The sequence below is a fragment of the Juglans regia genome, chromosome 13 (genome assembly GCF_001411555.2).
Source record: "Juglans regia cultivar Chandler chromosome 13, Walnut 2.0, whole genome shotgun sequence".
Taxonomy (NCBI): Eukaryota; Viridiplantae; Streptophyta; class Magnoliopsida; order Fagales; family Juglandaceae; genus Juglans; species Juglans regia.
In genome coordinates, this window is record NC_049913.1 from 24,700,684 (window position 1) to 24,722,721 (window position 22,038).

The following is a 22,038-nucleotide window of genomic DNA, read 5'->3' on the forward strand; positions in this document are numbered from 1 at the left end:
AAAAATATAAAATAAACAACGTGTGAGTTATCAAATAAATTATATAATACACCATTTCTGTTAAAAGCTATGTTGTGAAGAAAAGATAATATCAGAACAATTATACTCCACACTCACTGCTAAATAAGCAAAAATCGTGCATTATATCACGACGACATACCAACCAACACAGATGATATTTAATAAATGCATCAAAATTAATTTAATTCATGAACTTTTTTTCCCAAAAAAAAAAAACCACATGATTAAAGTCTTCAGGAAATACAACTAAGTAGAAAATCTTGTTATTCAAAACATAAATAATAAAATATTTGATTTCTTGGAAAAAACAATACCCTTTGAAAAGCATAGAGAAAGACCAAGAAAGATCACTAATTTCAAATCCTATAACCAGATTAGATCTAGAGCATTATGTGTGATTGAAAAGGGAAAAAATAAACATTGAGAATCGATAGAAATGAAAAATAGCCAGAAAAAAATAATGAAAATGCTAATGAGTCACAACAGACATATAACATCATCAGCCTGTTTGCTTCTGATGAACAATGATAATATCACAAAATACAAATAATTTCTAAATGCTCTTCACAAAGATCATCCACATTAAAGAAGTGAAAGAGAGAACGTTATAACCAAACTCTTAGGATGAAAACAGAGAACTACCGAAAGAGGCAGAAGGCAACATATCCAACCGAAAAAACCAAAAAAATAAACTCCATACCGACAAATAGAAATCGCACGACAAGATCCATATCCAACTAAAAAAAGAGAAGGAAAACCCAACTAGCACAAAGAAGAAAATAAAAATAAATCCATAGGCCATTGAACTCAGAAACAACGACAACAAAAAAATTGAAATCATCCCTCAGATCCAGAGAGACCAAGACATTGATTTTAACATATTTCAAGAAGCAAAAAAAAAAATTCAAGCTACCCATGAGGATCACATCCCAGATAAAGAAGAGAAAAATGATCAGAAATCAAAATACCCATAGCACATCAGAACCCACAATGAATAAAAGCAACCGACACAACTGCGGATCTAAGTTCTGAGCTGCAGTGAGTAGCATATCTAAGTGGAGAGCTACAGTGGGTCCAAATCAACCGTCCTTGTGGTGGTCTCGTGATGGCTGGGGTGGCGGTAAGGGGCAGAGCACGGCTACATCGTGGTGGTTACAAGGTTGGGCCGTGGGTCACAAATAGGGAAATGGAGAGAGAGGCTCGACTGGGTGCTGGGTGTTGGGTGCTAGGTTGGCCATGGAGGAGCTTGGGAGGTTGGTGAAGGTAGGTGGTGGCTCGAGGAGGCGGTACGGTGGCTGTGGCAGCAGATCTGGCTGTGTGAGAAAGAAAGAACCCGTGAGAGATGGGTTTGTGCGTGGGGGAAGGAGGAGGAGCTAGGGGTGGCTGGAAGAGCATGGAATAGTCGCCTGAGGAAGGGGAGCTCGGTGGTGGTGGTGCGGTGGTGTGGAGACCGCATACGGAAGCGCTATGGTGGAGAACCCGTGTGTGAGACCATTTGGGAGAGGGAGTTGTGGGGAGAATGGGGCTACCGTGGAGGCTTCGATGGTGGCTTGGGTCCATGGGGGTGGTCACCGAAGTGAGGGGAGGCTGCTGGTGGTGGCGCGGCGACTTAGGCTGGCCACGGTGGCTGAGAAGCCAAGAGGGAAGATGTCAAGAGGGAGGGTGAAGTGGTCGATGTGGGAGAGAAGAGAGAGAGGGAGAAGAGGAAAGTGAAGAGAAAAAGGGAGGGAGCTATTTTAGGATCCTAAATTTGATCCAACAGTGGAGAAAGAAGACTGAAAGAGACAAAAACAAAACACTAATCTCAATTTATCTCATTAAATTATTACAACTTTATCAAATTCTCACACAAAATAAAATAAACAATTTAACTTTTTCAAATCTTAAAACAAAAATAATATTAAAAAAATATATTCTAACAATATTTTATTCAATTTTCAACTCTCATCTCATCTCATCTGCAAAAACAAACGAAGTCTAAAGCTCTGACCACGCACCAAAAGACAATTATACCCCTAAAATAAAAGCAAAATGCACATAACTTATGCATTTAACAGCAGGACAAAAAGGGTAAAACAATAAAAGAAAAAGGAAGGAAAAACGAATGAATAAAAGTTATTGTTCGTCACTGTTTCTAACCGATAGACTTTTAATCAGAATATATATTATCTGCTAACTTTGTGGTTTGAACTAGTTCAAATTAAGATTGAAACGGCCGACGCCGATTTCATTAAATTTCTCGCAAGTCAACCATTTCTCTATCGGTTTTGATCAGTTCTGAACTCTGACAACCGGTCCACGTCAGCGATGGTCTGTCTCATCAATTTTTGTACGGCCCTACAATAGAGTAAATTTATTCATCATCTCATGATGTATCATTAGATAATAAATTTACAAATAAAATATAATAAATAATTTATAATCATCTAATAACATATTATAAAATAATAAAATAATAATAAAAATTTAGATGATGAGTCCTTTAAATAACATACCGAGTTCACGAATCTGTTAAAAATTTAGTTCTAGCTGCCACCCGCAAACTGGCCGTTTTCCACCGTTGGCGTACTGATAGTTTTGTCACTCAGATTTTGGTTTCGAGAGTCAACACCTGTCGCACGCACCAACGTAAAAGATGTAACGCTTTACACGCTACCACAACATTTTTAAATACAATTTCATAAAAATAAAAAAAAAAAAAGAAAAAAAAAATTTAAATTCAGTTAAAATAATTAAATTGAAAAATAACAACGTTAATTTTACTCTGCTCCGCTCTGTCCAGTTTCAGATTGAACCTCTCCTACTCCGATTCCAATCGAAGCCATTCGTGAGCTCGCTGCCGATTGCCGTTTGTTTTACGGAGCATAGGGCACCGTTTTCATTCACGGGTCAAATCGATAATCCATTAATATCAACAACAGCGCCCAGATTTCTGTATCCATTTCTAGGGTTTCCTTTTCTAGAATCGTAGCTCTTGGGAATGGATTCAGGTTTAGGAGTTGGATCCCTACTCACTCTTTGATTTCCGGATCTGATTTCCGGCCCAATTCGGTTATGAGCGGTCGACATGTCTGAGAACCAGAACTCGGAGCAGGTAATGGAAGGTTCTGGGGACTTTGGCCCAGCTACTGAAGCATTGGATTCGGAGCATAATCAAGTCATGGTACCCGAAGAGTCGAATGGATATGCACCAGAAACCGAGGTTGCGGTCGAGCGCGGGGATTCAAACGACCTCATCGAACCGGTTAACCAGGTAACCCAAGTTAGCAAAATTAGTTGAAAGATCAGGGGGTTTCGATCTCATGTATGCTAAGTAAACGCCAATTGCAGGAATCGGTGTCGTCACCAATAAATCGTGCCGAGCACGATTTTGGGGAAGCCGGGAAAGAGGATATGTTCGTTGACTGCCCGGACGAGTTATCTACTACAAATGCTGATAACAGGGAAGCAGTGGTGGCGGTAGGGACCGAAGAGAGTTCGGAGGAGATGAATGGCGTGCACGAGAGTGGAGTTCAAGAAATGGAAAACGGGACGCAGGTTGGTTATGTGGTGGACAGTGAGCTGGAAAACCTGCGGGAAACGCTGGATAAGATGCTTCACGAGAGAGAAAGAATTGCTCGGGAATACGAGGTTAAGAAAAAAGCTCCTTTTGTTATTTTACTAGAAATTTTACTTCTTTTTCAAGAATCAGTATTGGTTTGATTTTGGTGATTCATTGTGTTGGTGAAGATGCAGAACGAGAGAGAGGCTTTTACTGAAGAAGTTGCTGGGCTTCATCATCAGCTTAAGGCACTGACTAACAAGCAGCTGTTGTTGCCGGGTATGGAAAACCATTTGGTGGGTGACAACCCTTTGCTTGAAATGGTGAAGGACTGCTCACAGTTTGTTAAAGCCGCCTCAGAAGAACGGTTGCAAACGGAGGCTACAGTGAGGGAGCTTCATGCCCTTCTTTTTTCGAAGGACCAAGAGATTGAATATCTCAATGCCAGGGTTACTGAGTATGGGACTATCAATGTCACTGCCCGTGACGAGTTGCTTGAGCTGAAAAGAAAGGAAGAAGATTTGTTAGAGAAAGTACGCCGTCTAGAAGATGAAAATGGGAAATTGGTGGCTCAACTTGATAAAAATAAAGTGGTCATTGAGTCGGTGAATGCGGAACTTGCAAAGACAAAAATGGAACTTGAGCAGGAAAAGTTTAGGTGTGCTAATACGAAAGAGAAGCTTTCTATGGCTGTGACGAAAGGAAAGGCGTTGGTACAACAGAGGGACTCGTTGAAGCAGTCGTTGGCTGAGAAAACAAGTGAGCTCGAGAAATGTTTAACTGAATTGCAAGAGAAGTCAAGTTCATTGGTGGCTGCGGAACTAAGTAAAGGGGAGTTGGTCAGAAGTGAAAATCTGGTCTCATCTCTGCAGGAATCACTTTTGCAAAGGAATTCCATCCTTGACAAACTTGAAGAAATTTTGTCCCAGGCTGCTGTACCTGAGGAACTTCAATCGATGGATATTATAGAGAGATTTAGATGGCTTGTGGACGAGAAAAAATCACTGAAAGATGTTTCAATGGAATTCCAAATCGTGAAAGACGCATTTTCCTTTACTGATCTACCAGAAACCATTTCATCGTCTGACTGGGAAGCTCGAGGGAGTTACCTAAGGGAGTCATTTTATCAGGTGAAGGATGAAGTAAATACTTTGCATGATGAAATTGTTAAAACAAGGGAAGATGCACACAGTGAGATTGACCGCTTAAGCGCATCACTTTTGGCAGCATTACAGGAAAAGGATTATCTTCAAACGGAGGTAGCTGACCTGATGTGCAAATATGAAGGGATTGACGAAAAAGTTTCATTGGAGAAGAACAGTATAAGCGCTTCACTCTCTGAAGCATTAGAGGAAAAGGAGTTTCTTCGAATGGAGTTGGCTAATCTGATGGGCAAATATGAAGAGATTGTTGAAAAGGAGCATCAAGTTTCACTGGACAAAGATTCGATAATTAAAATGTTACTTGAGTTTTCTGGAAGCGAAATGGAAAATGAAGAAGGGGTGTTTCAGTCTGACAATTCTGCGATCATTCACAAATGCTTTGAGAAGATAAAAGAACAGAGCAGTGTGGCTTTGGATTCTTCCCATGTTAACACTGAATTATTTCAAAGAGTACAAAGTCTCTTATATGTAAGGGATCAAGAGTTGATGCTGTGTGAGAAGTTACTTGAAGAAGATATGGTGGTGAGATTAGAGGTTAATAAACTATCGAATGAGATAAAGTTAGTATCTGAAGAACTTGTAGCATTGAAAGAGGACAAGGGCTCTCTCCAGAAGGTTATTGAAAGATCGGAAGAGAAGTCTGCTTTGCTGAGGGAGAGGTTATCCATGGCTGTTAAGAAAGGCAAGGGACTGGTTCAAGATCGGGAAAACATGAAAAATCTTCTGGATGAAAAAGACGCAGAAATCGAGAAGTTGAAGCTTGAGTTACAGCAGCAAGAATCTGCAGTTGCTGACTGCAGAGACCAGATCAATAGATTATCTTCTGATGTAGAGTGCATCCCAAAGTTGGAGGCTGATCTTGTTGCTATGAAAGATCAACGAGATCAATTCGAGCAATTCTTACTGGAGAGCAATAAACTGTTACAAAGAGTAGTTGAATGTATTGATGGAATTGTTCTTCCCATTGAATCAGTTTTTGAGGGCCCTGTAGAAAAGGTTATCTGGCTTGCTGGGTACATTAATGAATGTCTGGATGCTAAGACACATGCAGATCAAGAGTTGAGTAAGGTAAAAGAGGATGCCAGTACTCTGGCTAGTAAGTTAGAGGAAGCCAAAGCAACTGTGAAATCACTGGAAGATGCATTGTCAGTTGCAGAGAACAGTGTTTCTCGACTCTCTGAAGAAAAGAGGGAAATGGAAGTTGGCAGGACAAATGTTGAACAAGAATTGGAGAAAGCAATGGAAGAAGCGTTTTCTCAGACCAGCAAGTTTGCTGAGGCTTCTGCAACTATGAAGTCACTTGAAGAGGCATTATCACTGGCGGAAAATAATATTTCCGTGCTCTTCAAAGAGAAGGAAGACGCTCAAGTAAGTAGAGCTGCTACAGAGATGGAGCTAGATAAAGAGAAAGAGGAAGTTGCTATTCAGACCACTAAACTAACAGAGGCCTACAAAACTATAAAGGCACTTGAACATTCACTATCTCAGGTAGAGAGCAATGTTGTTTTGCTGACTGAGCAAAATAACGATGTACAAGTGGGTAGAACCAATTTAGAGAATGAGGTAAAGAAGCTGCAAGAGGAAGTTGGGTCCTTGGCTAATAAGCTAGAAGATGCATATGCAAGTATAAAATCACAGGAAGATGCGCTTTTGAGGGCAGAGAATGATATTTCAGTACTTAAAGGCGAAAAGAAAAATGCTGAAGAGGAGGCGTTGTTGCTTAATTCCAAGTTAAGTGCAACCCTGGAAGAGTTGGCTGGGACCAGTGGCAGCTTAGAGACCAGATCTGTAGAACTCGCTGGACACTTTAATGATCTTCAAGTGATTATGAAAGATGAGACTCTTTCATCCAAAGTAAAAGAATGCTTTGAGAAGAAATTTGAGAGCTTGAAAACTATGGATCTCATTATTAATAACATAAGGGACCGTTTTGTTTCTATGGACTTAGAAGAGATGCAAAGTCACCAGCTTATGGAGGTAAAATTACATGCGTGTTTCTGTAGATCCAAGAACTCATCTCGTCAAATGCACCCCTTTTTTATGTTTTAGTTACACACCCATCCAGTGGGTTTTGAAGTCAAGACCCTTACCCCCTATCACATTCTTACAAGGGAGAATCTCATTCTTACCCTCTAATCTTTTCACCTGTTCTCTAATTATAATGTTTTATTTATTCCAGGATAATTCACGTTTTACAAAACCTTTCTCGGATAGCATTGACAATATTGCTGGTGTTGAAATCCATTACAGCCTGGCGAGTGCAGATAGTGACAATATTTCTTCATATTTTAGAAATACCGTGGAAGGGTTCCAGTGGAGAAACAAAATTCTTGCAGATGAGTTTGAAGGTTTCTCATCAGTTGTAGATGAGTTTATTGCATCTTTGTTGAGAAAATTGCAGGCCGCAGAGAATGGAGTAGTAGTTCTATTTGAGCACATTGAATCTTTGAGACAGAAAACAAAGGATCTGGAAATGTATAAACAGGAACAGGAGACTAGTATAAGCATACTGGACAACGATGTTTCCACTTTACTGTCTGTTTGTACTACCGTTACCAGGGAACTGCAATTTGAGGTGAAGAACAATCTATTGGATCTCAGCCATGTACCTGAGCTTGAGAAATTCAACCATGGTTTGTCCCTGGAAATGATAGGAAGCGAGGGAGATGCCACAGTAGAGCAACTGGAAAGGCTTGATGGCAGCAAATATGTTGAAGCTGCTGACAAGTTGTTACTTGCTGCTAGAAAAGTACGAGCCTTGATTAAACAGTTTGAGAGCACAAGTAATATGGCGGCAGCTACAATTGAAGAATTGCAGACTAAATTGAAAGAAAGCAGAAAAGGTTTTGAAAAAGCTATAGAAGAAAGGGATCTAAACCAAAATAGGGTTGCTGAGTTGGAGACTGATGTGGATGTATTGCAAAATTCATGCAGTGAGCTGAGGCTTAATCTAGAGGATTACCAAACAAAAGAGGAAAAGATAAAGGAAAGAGAGGCAGAAGTTTCCTCTTTATACAATTCTATATTAATTAAAGAACAAGGTAAAAAATTTGACGGGACCTTGCTGCATAAATGTAATTTTGTTGGTATTATTAGTTCTGGTTTCTTCTGACTTGTTTGTTCTTGTTTGTTGCTTCAGAGGCAGAAGACTCCCCCTTGTCAGCATCCCAAGTGAAAATACTGTTTGAAAAAATTAGAGACATAGAAATCCCTATCGCAGTCTCAGAAGTAGGAGACCTAGACCCGCATAACTCAGCTCATATAAAGAAGCTCTTTCACATCATTGATAGTGTTACTGAGTTGCAGCAAGAAGTAAAATTTTTATCTCATGACAGAACAAAGCTACAGTCAAACCTTACAACACAGGTTCTTGAAATCGAGCATCTGAAGGGGGAAGTTGAAAAGCACATTAGAGATGGACAAGACTTGGAAAAAATGAATAACGAATTGTCTGAGCTCATATTTGGATTGGAGAAAATTATAGGTATGTTCAAAGTCAGTGATTTAGGCGAGCAAGAATATCCTGGAGCGAAAGGACTTCTGTCTTTGTTAGAAAAGCAGGTCGTGGCCATGCTTTTAGAATCCGAAAATTCAAAATCAAAAGCTCAGGAGCTTGCCACAGAATTGCTGGCGAGCCAAAATGTCGTAGAGGAATTGTCAATCAAGGTTAAATTACTTGAAGATTCAGTTCAAGGTAGGAATGCCGAGCCCAACATTGTACAGGAAAGGAGCATCTTTGAACCACCGCCGTTGCCTACAGGGTCAGAGATATCTGAAATTGAAGATGTGGTAAATATCTTATATGATTTTCCACTATTACTTTCTTCTATCCGTACTTTTTTGTGATCCGGGGAAAAGAAAATCATGTACACCACAAAACTGCACGGATAAAAATTAAGCACACTTTTTCTATAATTAAAAAAACTAAGCAGAACTTTTTTTAATAAGTTAAATCAAGCACAATTTTGTTGGTTGCAGAAGCGTATATCAACCTGCATCTCCCAGACAAGTTAGATCAATCAATCTATGCTATACAATTTTTGTACTCCCTATATTATATCTTTTCTGCTTATCAATGTGACCACGGGCTGCTTTTGGATGCTGGGGTGGTCTCTGATAATTTGAGTTGATCTATGAATGGAAGTGTTTTGTGGGTTCCATTGAGAAGTGTTTAAATGTAAATATGTTGAGTTATGTGTTTGAATGTATGAAGTAAGTTGAGATGAATTTAACTTTTTATGAGAAGTTGAAAAAGTAGTGGCTTCCATCATTAATTGGTTTGATATGGGTTGAGGTGATCTTGACAATGTCAACTCTTCATTTAAAACGTCAAACTCACTCCAAACTGAACTTTAAAATTCAAGATTAATATTAAAAGAAAAAGAAAAAAACACGTAGTTCAGGCAGAGAAGTAATGCTATGTGATACCATTTTTGTTGATCTGCTTACAGCAACGATGTTCCACTTATCATCTTATTCGATTTTGGTGACTTAAAAGAGGAAAAAAATAGATTGCTCAAAACCTTTTAAAATATAGAGGCGAAAATTGCTGATTTCCAATGGTGTAATGCAGGGCCCAATTGGACAGAATACAGTATCTCCTGTCCCCCTAGCTGCCCAGGTGCGAACTGTGAGAAAGGGTTCAACCGACCATCTTGCAATCAATATTGGCGGGGAATCTGAACGTCTGATAAACAACGAGGGAACTGATGAGGACAAAGGTTTGCGTTCTTTATAATATCATCCAAAAAGTAAGTTTAAACCTCACCGAAAACTCATGTCTTTCTTCCCCAGGTCATGTATTCAAGTCTCTGAACACATCAGGTCTCATTCCCAAACAAGGAAAGTTGATAGCAGATCGTGTTGATGGAATATGGTAATGTACTGCATTTTCTTCCCAAATTTTTGTTATGGGGAAAAACGCGGTGGTCGGGGTCGGAATATGGAAACTGACTGCACGCACATGATTTCTTAATAGAATCATTAACTGGTTGATTCTATTAAAAAACATGTGCGTGCAGTCAATTTCTTAAACCAGGGCTAAGATTCAAGTTGCTACCGTTTAGTAGCCCCTGCAACCAATACCTCCATTATTGTTTAGTTCCATTGCTTTGTTGAGTAGGTGTTAATCCTATGGGTGCATAACGACTTTATTCATTCTAAGTCTTTCGAATCCATGCATGCAGGGTCTCTGGGGGTCGTGTTTTGATGAGTCAGCCCCGAGCAAGGCTAGGCCTTATGGCTTATTGCCTCCTTATGCATATATGGCTTTTGGGAACCGTTTTGTGATGAAGTCTGTGATCGGTCTATATCCATTGGAAACACCACAATTTTTATCCTCTGCACCTGCAAATTGTATTATAGGATACTCATTTATTCCCCCATTCTTTATACCTGTGGTTAACATGTTTATTTATAAATGGTTTCATTACCGTAATGACTCTCTGCAATCACTTTTTAGGGTTCAGGGAATCCAAGTCTTTCAGCTTTTAGAGAATGTGCTATGACGTACAGTATATGAGCATCGAATCTGAGTGGCAATCATCATCCATTTTTATAGTTTCTCTTTTAACCATCTAGGATGAAGAATAACACTTCTGTTCAATATATAGATACTTTCGTTTTGTTCTTTGAAGTTGTGTTAGATCCACTTCCTTCCCATCTTGAAGTCGTGTTCGTCGATCCATGTACGCTGTTACTTATCAACATTAAAAGCAAGATAAAATATATTTACAATCGTGAATTGTGTAACTGTTGTATAATTATTTAAAAAATAAATAAATAAAATATGAGATTCATATAAAAAAATTAATTTTTTAATAATAAATTTTATTCTTTTTTTAAAGTGATTACGTGTCATTTTTGTAATTGTAAATAGAATTATTCTTCAAATTAGTTTATATGAGAGTTTAGAATTTTGTTGATTCAATAATTAAAAATATTGAAAGAATAATTATTTGAAAATATTTATATCATATTCTATTTGTGCGACATAATTTGATATAGAAAATAAATTTTAAAATTTTAATTTTATAAATCAGATAATCAATAATATAAACAAACTAAAAAAACGAAAGTGTTCAACTTTGTGGATTCATTCCCAGGACCCGATAGGAAAGGGAAAAAATAGAAAGGACAGAAAATTTGCCGTAATAGCCAACGTGGCGGAAGGTCAAAATACAGTGAGAAAACTGAAGAAAAGGGTAAGGTAGGAATTGAAGTCCATATCTATCAGAATTCAGTTTCCCCGTTCATCAGCCATTTCTTAGGGGCATTCCATAGTTCCAGTTTCACGTCCCGACAGAACAGCAAAAGCTGCGCACTTTCCAAGCGGAACCCAAAAAAGGTTTGGTTTTTCTGATTTCCAGTTACTTTAGAGTTTCCACCCATTTATTTTCTCCTTGTAACTGTAGTAGTAGCTGGAACATAGACAGATACTCACGTTCTCAAGTTTGGAATTTGGAGCAGTTATCTACGATGACTTTGCTCACTATAAACTGTTGGAGGAGCACAACAAACCACGTCTCTACAAACCTCTTACCTTGTCGAAGTTCTACCTTCAATGGTTGGTTCATTCACCGGCTAACAAATTGTGAACATATATTTCTTTTTAGACAAAGCAACAGTTATCTGTATGTTATTTTTCGTTTATTTTGGGTGCATTGATTTATCAAGTAGAAATTATATCTCATGATTGTCAAATGTGATTACATGTTCTCAGGTGGGGAGCTCCTTCATCTTTATGGTGTGCAAAAGGTTCTACCTTCTAAATTATTCAGGGTGAGATTCTCATTCTGTAATATGATCTCTAAAATTAGAGCGAATACTAGATTTTCGTTTTCTGTTGTCATACACCTACATAGTTATTTTTTGGCAGGGTTTTAGACTAAACACAAGGGCTTTTGCTAGTCGGAATTCGGTGAGGAAATCGAGAAGAGATGATGTACAACCACCAAAAAGTGAAGCAGATAATACTCCTACAAATGTTCAAGTTGACAGCATGGTTTCCTCTTTTGAAAATTCAGCTGCACAGAATTCTTCAACGATTCCTTCCAGGAGTACTGTGCTTCAGGCATGCACCGTCACTTCAGGATTAATAGCAGCTCTGGGTATTATAATTCGGCAGGTAGTCTTACTTTCTTGTGTCACTACCTTCGTGTTGTGCTCTGCTTTTGTCCAAGAGTTATTCCCTTGGAATCTTGGTAGCTACCTAGTCATTACTCACATCCTTTCAGCTCTATTCTAGTTATTTTTCTCGTTTTGACATTTTGAATCAAAGGTTTTCACTTCATCCTCTTTTACCGTTTGGATTCCTTCTTCTTTCAAAAGTTTGAAATTGAAGCAGGACAAAATATTTTTTGATAATCTAAACATGCTTTAGCGAGTTCCGCTTCTTCTTTGTGATACACAATGCATTCTTCTATCTGGCTATGCCGTGTCTTCCATTATGCTGTTTGATAAATAAATAAATAAAAAAGCAGCCTCCATAGGACTTTCACTTCTATAGACTATCGGCTATTTATGTTCATACCAGACACCAAACATCAGTCATTACAATTCTTTTATGAATTAAAGCTTTGTTACTCAGACTTATTGGTTTTAGTCAGGACTTGTTGCTTTGAAGTAAACGAGTACTCTCAATTTCGATATAACCAAGATAAACAGATTGATGGGTAAAATTATGCTTAAATTTTCCGATCATCTGTGTTTTGATTGATATTCCTTAATTGCGACTTGCAGGTATCTCATGTTGCATCATTGGAAGGATTGCCAATCCTTGACTGTTCTACAGAAGTGTCATGTATAAAATTTGTGTTCACTTCTTATTGCAAGTTTTTCATTGAAACTTTTGCAATTTTTGACATTGTTTAGATGCAATATCTAGCTTTAATTAAAGATGTCCAGTTGTGCAAGTAGTAGCCTTCACTTCTCATGGCTAAGCCTGACATCTGATTCCTCTTCTTAACCAGAAGTAATGCTAGTTATGAAGAGAACATCAACCAACACAAGGACCTGGCTTATGCAATAAAGGTGTGGGTTTGAAGTGGGGCAGGTTTATATTGCTTAGCAAACATGAATGAATTAGTTGATAAATACAGAGACAGCATAGGAAGATGAAAATGACAAAAGATTCATATTTCTGATCACTGGTCAGGTTATGTCCAGTGCAGTTCAAATTGCCCCTTAAGGCAGCTTGACTTCAATTCTTCTTATGCTCATTCATCATCCTCTAATGGAACAATGAAAAAGTTGGCACCATTTTTGTAGAATTTGGAAACACAGAACTTTCCTTGTTCAAAGATCTGAAAACTAATTTTTTGGTGGTTTTGGAAAGAGATCTTACCATATCAATGTAATCTTTTTTTAAGTCTTCAAAGTGAACAAGATATATATTGAAATGTAGATCTCCCAGGTTGTTTATTGATTTTTTCTCCTTGATAACAGTGCAGACAGTGTCATAGTTATGTAATTACCTTTCCAATTTTTATTATTTTTCTTTTATACTTGCAGACTGGAATTAAAAGTTCATTAATTTAAAGGGTGCCATGTTTTCCCCTTGTGCAGTTGGTTTTGAGATGTGGCATCTTGAGTTGGTTACTGGATTAGTGGTACTCGTATCATCGTGCAGATATCTACTACTGAAAACGTGGCCAGATTTTGCTGAGTCTAGTGAAGCAGCTAATCAGCAGGTAGCTGTACTTTTTTTTGTCCCCAGAGGGACTAGTCCAAGCTTCACATGTGTATGTTGGTAATTTTTTTTGTAAATGATCATCTCTGTAACTGTCAGCATAGCTTGAACTATATCTTAAATAGTTAAGGAAAAATATATATGGAAGTCTTTGGCTCATCCACTGTTTTTAGGATTTGTTGTGGCTAGTGGCTACAAGTTTATATTGATCCGCAACTGCTTTGGTGAATTCCACACTGTCCTATTTCTAATGCAGGTCCTTTCTTCACTTCTGCTTTTGGATTACATAATCGTTGCATTTCTTCCCGGTATTAGTGAGGTAACAAGCATGGTAAACTATTTCCATTTACTTGATGTTTGTGAGTGTCTGTGTTTCTTTTTTAATTGTGGTTTATTGAGATTGTAGTTGCATATCTTGTTTGGCTAGGAACTGCTTTTCCGCGGTGCACTTCTACCACTTTTGGGATTCGATTGGAAGAGTATCTTGCTGGTTGCTGCAGTTTTTGGTGTTCTACACTTGGGCAGTGGTCGAAAGTACTCTTTTGCAGTCTGGTACTTATCTTCTTGACTTGATGGAGATTCATTTTGCAAAATTAAGTCTTGCTGGTTGACTGTCTGGCTTATTTAAATAGGCTAAACATATCCTCTTCATTAATCCCTGTAATATTTAGTATGCTCGTTTTGTTGTGTCTTCTATTATTTCCCTGTCTTAATGCTCATTTGCTCTGACTGTGAAAGATGATGTGACAAGTTCAGTTCTCCATTTAGGCCAATTTAAAGCATGAAGCATTCACTCATCTCATTCTACACTAATAATAAAAGCGAACAACTTTAACAGTCTTTCAGCTCCAGCATTGAATTAGGAGAAGAAGAAGAAGAAAAATCCACTCTCATTGTGCTTTAAGTAAAAGGAATTCTTATTAGTAGAATCTCAAAAAGAAGTTCTGAATGTTTGGTTTGATGTCTATTGCTCAACCTTTGGCTCCAATCAATCCTATTCTGTTTGACATATTTCAGGGCATCTTTTGTTGGGCTTGTATATGGTTATGCCACGATTGTGTCTTCCAGCGTCATCGTTCCAATGGCTTCTCATGCAGTGAACAATCTGATTGGAGGAATTTTGTGGAGATACACATCAAACACATCTGAGAAATCATGAGACAAATCCCATCTGATTTACACTACATTGGATAAGCATATCCAAAGCTGGTCAAGATGCATTCCTGTGTAGCGTGGTGTAAATATGTGGTACACATTGAAATTTTTACCAATGGACTTTTCTTGTATATGTAAATTCATGCACAACCATCTCAGTCTAAAATGCGTGTTGTAATGCAACAAATATCAAATCATTTAGGCCAATGTTAAAGCACCAACCTAACTTATATCAGATTTTTCTCCTTCATGTGGGGACATTTTTCTGTTCACACCCTTCAAATTAGAACAGAGCTGCAGTTCTTATGTGTATGTGATGGAGGAATCCAATCTCCTTTCTCCCATTTCTCTCAAATTAGAAGTTCACTCACGTGAAATTATTTAGCTTGCTTAGCCTAGGAAAGGAACACCTTTCATTTTCCCTGGAGAAAAGAAATTCATAATTTGAAATAGTCAACTTAGCCACATTTTTTTAATCGGTTTCTTTCCGATTAATGATTTGTAGATATATACTTCACCGTTCCAAAGAAACCAAAAACCGTTTTTGATCCGGCGATTACGGGCTATTCCCAATAAACCATTTTTAACCGTTTGTTCGTCTAAGGCCTATGAGGAGGAATTTCTCCCTTCACCACAGAGTGGAAGGTGTTTCATCTTGCTAGTCAAGTTGCTTCTGTGTTCTTTTTCCTCTTCTTTTCTTCTTTGTTGAATCAATGAATTGCTAAGGCTCAATGGCGGAAGATATTGCAAATTTGTGGCACACTGTCTTACGGATACTGAGAAAGGAGGCTTGGAAATTTATTCAGGATCTAACAGTTACAAATATGGAGTATAATTTATTCATCTTTAAATTATCTTCTCATGTTAATCTTCAGAAGGTATGAGAGGGTCAACCATGGTTGTTCGACCAACACTTTATCTGTCTCAAATTTTTTGACGGCCTCACCCCTTCCTGTGCTCTCCCTTTTCATTCCAATCACTTCTGGGTCCAACTCCATAACCTTCCTTCTGCGTCCAATCTCTTTATTCTCTATGCTGAGGTGTTGAGCTCTCAGTTGCAAGCTGCAGAACATCAGGGTCTTCTTACTGGGTTGCCAATTGCCAAGGTTAGATTAAGTATGAGCCATCTGTTTTTTTGTAGATGATAGCCTTTTGTTTTGTAGAACTACAATGGAAGAATGGGCTTCTTTAAACCGAATCCTAAGCGTCTATGCAAGTGCCTCTAGACAGTAGCTTAACAAAGATAAAACTTCCTTATTTTTAGTAAGAACACTGTTATGATGCTAGTTGTAGAAATGAGAAGTGAATGTATATGAGAAGTAGAAGACGAATCTGTAATGAAATGTTGGATAAACTTCAGAGAATAATACTGATGAAATGTAAGATAGTTGGGTTTTCGAGGAACCCTAGCCTCCAATGTTCTAAGTCAGACAATACAAGATAAATCATAGCCTCCATACTATGCTGCCCTTGCTTATATTCCCTCAGCCCACTACTAACAAACTCTGACAATTCCCGTAACCATTACAGATAGAAAGCAAATGACAGAAAGTAAATAACAGAAAGTAAAATTAGATAATGAAACGGTGCGTTCCTCAAGCCTTAAACGGTGTGTTTTCCCTCCTTGCTGCTGTGCGTTTTGAGCTCTTCTTCTCTAATGTAAACGACCCCGTATAAACCAAAGACTTGAATGCCTTTCTCCTTCTCGAACTCCCAGCCTCAGACTCTCTTCGAATCCCTAACTCCACTTCAACTCAATTGCTACTCCTTGAGGTCATAACAAGCCCCCACAGTTAGAGAACCTTGCCCACAAGGTGGGGATGGGTTTCCTGCAACTTCCATAGGGGTTCCCATGTGTTATTCTCGGTAGTGGCTCCAACCCATTTTATGAGAACTTTGGTGATGGCGCGACGACCCTGGCGCTTAACCCTGCGATCCATGATACACTCCGGTTCAGCTTGAATTTCCCCACTTGCATTAACGGGCGGTAAGGATGGAAGTGGCTGGATCTGCTCACCGAGCTTCTTTTTGAGGCTGGAGACATGAAACATCGGGTAAATTCGGGCAGTAGGAGGTAAGTCCAATTGGTAAGCTACCTTGCCCAAACGTTGGACCACTTGGAACGGCCCATAAAATCTCGGTGAGAGCTTGAGATTGTGACGAGGTGCCACTGATTTCTGTCGATAGGGTTGGAGACGAAGGTAAACCCAGTCCCCAATTTGGAACTCTCTTTCTGTCCTTTTTTTTATCTACATATGCTTTCATCCGTTGTTGAGTGAAGTGTAAGTTTTCTTTCAGCAATTGTTTGATCTGTTCTCTGCTTCGTAGACACTGATCTACTGCTTCATTTCTTGCGGTGCCTGGAACGTATGTAGTGAGTTTAGGGGGTGGATACCCGTATAAGGCTTCAAACGGAGAGACCTTGGTAGATGTATGATAGGAGCTGTTGTACCACCATTCCGCCATAGATAACCACTGAGTCCAACCCCTTGGCTTAGCCCCTGCATAGCATCTGAGATAACACTCCAAGGTCTTATTTAGTGCCTCGGTCTGACCATCAGCTTGGGGATGGTAGGCCGAGCTATAATTCAATGCAGATCCCTGTAAGGTGAATAAGGAGTTCCAAAATGAACTCAAAAACAGGGGGTCTAGGTCTGAAATAATGGCCTTAGGGAACCCATGCAACTTGAATACCTGATCCAAATAAACCTTGGCCACCCCAGCAACAGTGTAAGGGTGAGTCAGGGCTATGAAATGCCCATATTTGGTCAAACGATCCACTATTACTAGTATTACACTGGCCCCTTGAGACAGGGGTAACCCCTCGATAAAATCAAGCGATATTTCCTCCCAAGCTTGGTTAGGAACTGGAATAGGCTGTAATAGACCCGTTGGGTTACTTGTCTCACACTTATTCACTTGGCAAATGTCACATTCCTTCACTAGACTCTTAATATCCTTCTTCATGCATTTCCAATAGAAATCTCGCTTTGCCCTTTGGTATGTCTTAAGGTAACCTGAGTGACCAGCCTGTGGACTGTCATGTATGTATTCGAGAACCTTCTTCTTAAATGGAGCCTGAGGATCGATGACAAACCTTCCCTTCTTAAGTATGAGGCCTTGTTGCAAAGCATAACCCCTGGGTATCTCTTGACCAGCTTGCAATTTTGCTAACAACTCTTGCATTTCTTGCGAAGTAGTATAACTTAGTTTGAGTTCTTCAATCCAAACGGGTGTGGAAAATGATATAACAGCTAAAACTGCCTCTTGTAACTTAGAAGAACCTTCATTCTTTCGGGAAAGAGCATCTGCCACCTTATTTTCCCTCCCATTTTTATATTCAATCTTAAAATCGTAACCCATTAATTTAGTCAACCATTTCTGTTGAGCTACAGTCCCCACTTTCTGATCTAACAAATATTTTAGAGCTTGTTGATCTGTCCTAACAACAAAGGACTGCCCAAGAAGATACGGCCTCCATTTTTGCACCGCCGTGACCAAAGCTAGTAGTTCTTTCTCATAGGTTGACAATGAGAGTGCCTTCCCTTTCAAGGCCTTGCTCAAAAAAGCAATAGGTTGGCCTGTTTGCATGAGTACTGCTCCTAACCCAATTCCACTTGCGTCGCATTCAATTGTGAAAGGTTTAGTAAAATCCGGAAGCCTTAGGACTGGAGGTTGTGTCACTGTAGCCTTAAGTTGGTGAAAGGCTGTTTCTGCTGCCTCATTCCATTTAAAAGCATTTTTCCTCAATAATTCAGTTAAAGGAGCAGCAATGAGACCATAGTTGCGAATAAATTTTCTATAATATCCTGTCAACCCCAAGAATCCTCTTAAAGACTTAGTATTTGCTGGAGTTGGCCAATTCAGCATTGAGGCCACCTTGTTTGGGTCGGCTTTAACCCCTTCAGCAGTAACTATATGGCCCAAATACTCGACTTCTCTCACCCCAAAGCTGCATTTAGATAATTTAGCATAAAGCTGATTTTTTCACAACACCTCCATAACCTGCTTAAGGTGGCATAAGTGTTCTTCCTTTCCCTTACTATAAACCAGAATATCATAAAAAAAAACTAACACAAATCTTCGGAGAAATGGCTTAAAGATGTCATTCATCAATCCTTGAAATGTTGATGGAGCATTGGTGAGCCCAAAGGGTATCACTAAGAACTCATAGTGGCCCTCATGAGTTCGAAATGCAGTTTTGGGTATGTCTTCCGGTCTAAGTCTGATTTGGTGATAACCGGACCTCAAGTCCAATTTAGAAAAAATCACCGATCCATGTAACTCATCTAAAAGTTCATCAATAACGGGTATAGGGAATTTATCCTTAATTGTCTCCTGATTAAGGGCCCTATAATCCACGCACAAGCGCCAACTACCATCCGCCTTGCGCACTAAAATCACCTGGGATGAAAATGGGCTAGAACTCGGCCTTATTACACCTGTTTTCAACAAATCAGTCACAATCTTTTCGATCTCAGATTTTTGATAATAGGGGTATCGGTAAGCTCGAGTTGAGATAGGAAGGGTCCCCTCCTTAAGGATGATTTTATGATCATTTTTCCTTGTGGGAGGTAATTCTGTGGGTTTTGCAAAAACCTTGTTAAATTCCTCCAGCAGGAGTTGCATTTCTGGGTCTAATTGTGGCTGTTTAGTGGAAACTGGAGTGGTAATCAATTGCAAAAACAGTCCCCTACCTTTACTAATGCTGTTCAGTAAGGCCTTCTTCCCCCCCTCAAACGAATAGCTACTTAACTTCATACCCAGCAGCTGAATTGGTTTCTCCCTCCAAGTGAACTTCATGGATAGTTTAGAGAAATCCCAAATGATAGGACCCAAGGTCACCAACCACTGGATTCCTAAAACAGCATCACACCCACCCAATGTAAGTAGGTAATAAGATGGGTAGAAGGAATTACCTTGAATTTTTGTGGTTGCCTCCTTACAAAGTCCTTCACTATGGATGGTATCTCCATTGGCCACCTTGACTGACAGCCTTGCTTTTGAATCTACACATAACCTTGTTCTCTTGCTCACCGATGGGTCTAAGAAATTGTGAGTGCTCCCGGAGTCCACCAAAATCACCAGCTTCTCTCCCCCAATCGTTCCATAAATTCTCATAGTGTTTGAAGTAGGAGTTCCTGTAATAGCATTAATCAAAATCTCAGGTCCCCCTTTGGCCAAAGGCAACCCTATCCCTTCCTCAAACTCCGTAGGATCATAAAAAACCTCCTCAGACTTCTCCCCTTCACCCCCTTCACCCCCTTCACACCCTTGCAGCAAATACACCTTGGGGGATTTACATACATGGTTAGGCTGCCATTTCTCCTCACAATGGTAACATAATTCCTTTTTTTTTTTTTTCATCCATTTGTGTAGAGAAAACCCTACGTAGAGAGGCTGTTTGTTTAGACCTCGTGGCCTCCCCTACTGAATGGTTTTTTTCTTTCCATGGTTTTATAGCTTTGTTTATACTAACCAAATACTCATCTTGTATTCTTGCCAGGCCAAATGCTGCACTTAAGTTTAACGGATTCAATAGACAAAGTGTAAGACGAATCTCATCCTTGAGCCCACTAATGAAGCAGCTCAACTTGTGAGCGTCTGGAAGCCCCTTGAGCCTATTTGAAAGTGCTTCAAACTCATCTTTATACGCTGCTACTGATGAAGTTTGCTTCAGCCTCTTCAGTGCTTCCATGGGGTCGTTGTACGCGGTGGTTCCGAAATGTGTTTGAAGGGCTTGAAGAAAGGTCTGCCAGCAAGTAAATTGCCCAGTATCTTCTGCATCCCTGTACCAAACCAATGCTTGTCCCTCCATGTGGTATGAGGCCATGAGTAGCCTTTGAGCTGGAGGTGTTTGATGAAAGTCAAAGTAGTGTGAGGCCTTAAATATCCACCCTTCTGGATCTGCCCCAGCAAAATGTGGGAAGTCCAGCTTGATTCCCCTCGTTCCATACCTCCAATGATCCATATTTTCCACTTCCATGTCTCCCTCTCGATGTGGACCTCTGTTTTGATTAGCTACTACTGTACGCAGCATATCATTGGTCTGGTTTTGGGTGGCCATCATAGCCCGCATCTGCTCCCTGAGCTCTTGTATCCCTTGTTCATGTGCCTCAACTTGCCTTTGGGTTGCCTCTTGTTGCTGTTTGGCCGTCATTAGGAAAGGTGTCTCTAGATACCAATTGTTATGATGCTAGTTGTAGAAATGAGAAGTGAATGTTTATGAGAAGTAGAAGACGAATCTGTAATGAAATGTTGGATAAACTTCAGGGAATAATATTGATGAAATGTAAGATAGTTGGGTTTTCGAGGAACCCTAGCCTCCAATGTTCTAAGTCAGACAATACAAGATAAATCATAGCCTCAATACTGTGCTGCCCCTGCTTATATTCCCTCAGCCCACTACTAACAAACTCTGACAATTCCCGTAACCATTACAGATAGAAAGCAAATGACAGAAAGCAAAATTAGATAATGAAACGGTGCGTTCCTCAAGCCTTAAACGGTGTGTTTTCCCTCCTTGCTGCTGTGCGTTTTGAGCTCTTCTTCTCTAATGTAAACGACCCCGTATAAACCAAAGACTTGAATGCCTTTCTCCTTCTCGAACTCCCAGCCTCAGACTCTTTTCGAATCCCTAACTCCACTTCAACTCAATTGCTACTCCTTGAGGTCATAACAAACACTAAGCCAGCAACTAAAGCATATCTCATGGAGGTGGCAGGTTTGAAAGCTACTACAAACATGGATAAATATTTAGGCCTTCCCTCTTTAATTGGTCGATCCAGAGTGGCTGCCTTTAAGGGTATTGTCGATAGAGTTGGTAAGAGACATGGTAACTGGAAGAATAACTTTCACAGGCTAGGAAGGAAATCCATATCAAAGTTGTCCTTCCGGCCATCCCAACATACTGTATGATTGTGTTTTTTCTCCCTCTTTCCCTATGCAACGAGTTGAATTCTATGTTTGCTAATTTTTGGTGGGGCCACCAAAACTATCACAGTAGAATTCATTGGAAAAACTGTAAATTATTAAGTTATGGGAAAGCTACAGGTGGTCTGGGGTTTCGAATCTCACACTGTTTCAACCTTGCTCTTTTAGCCAAACAAGCTTGGAGGTTCCTTGAATTTCCTACTTCACTACCAAGTAGGATCTTTAAGGCCAAATATTTTTCAACCTCTTCAGTTTTACATGCTAGATTAGGGTCTAGACCTTCCTACATCTAGAGGAGTATTTACCAATCTCTTTATCAGATGAAGAAGGGTCTCATTTAGAAAGTTGGTGATGGGACTCAAATTAGAATTTGGCATGACAAATGGCTACCTTGAGACTACTCATGTAAGGTTCAATCCCCTATTTCAGTTCTAGATGAACATGCTAAGTTGTTGAGCTCATTGACAAAGAGCAAGGCTGGTGGAACCTAGATATTCTACACTTGATTTTTAATGAAGAGGATTTTCAAGCCATTG

General features: G+C 39.5%; 2 protein-coding genes across 3 annotated transcripts; both read left to right on the plus strand.

Annotated features, from left to right (window-relative positions):
* The first annotated feature begins 2,789 nt into the window (after positions 1-2,789).
* LOC109006771 (myosin heavy chain, non-muscle) lies at positions 2,790-10,354 on the plus strand. 2 transcript variants are annotated; one of them, XM_018986148.2, is made up of 8 exons: positions 2,790-3,274; positions 3,352-3,651; positions 3,751-6,702; positions 6,905-7,766; positions 7,865-8,514; positions 9,299-9,446; positions 9,520-9,601; positions 9,912-10,354. In XM_018986148.2, exons 1-8 carry the CDS (start codon positions 3,089-3,091, stop codon positions 10,012-10,014), a joined length of 5,283 nt encoding a protein of 1,760 aa, XP_018841693.2. In that variant the 5' UTR covers positions 2,790-3,088; the 3' UTR covers positions 10,015-10,354. The 2 variants fall into 2 exon arrangements, with proteins under 2 accessions (XP_018841693.2, XP_018841694.2); XM_018986149.2 differs by having other exon boundaries at positions 3,757-6,702.
* Positions 10,355-10,879: 525 nt separating this feature from the next.
* Positions 10,880-14,841, plus strand: LOC109006770. Its single transcript, XM_018986146.2, has 9 exons — positions 10,880-11,071; positions 11,194-11,290; positions 11,447-11,505; positions 11,603-11,851; positions 12,466-12,526; positions 13,291-13,415; positions 13,671-13,733; positions 13,842-13,966; positions 14,432-14,841. Exons 2-9 carry the CDS (start codon positions 11,203-11,205, stop codon positions 14,571-14,573), a joined length of 912 nt encoding a protein of 303 aa, XP_018841691.1. The 5' UTR covers positions 10,880-11,071; positions 11,194-11,202; the 3' UTR covers positions 14,574-14,841.
* Positions 14,842-22,038: the final 7,197 nt, after the last annotated feature.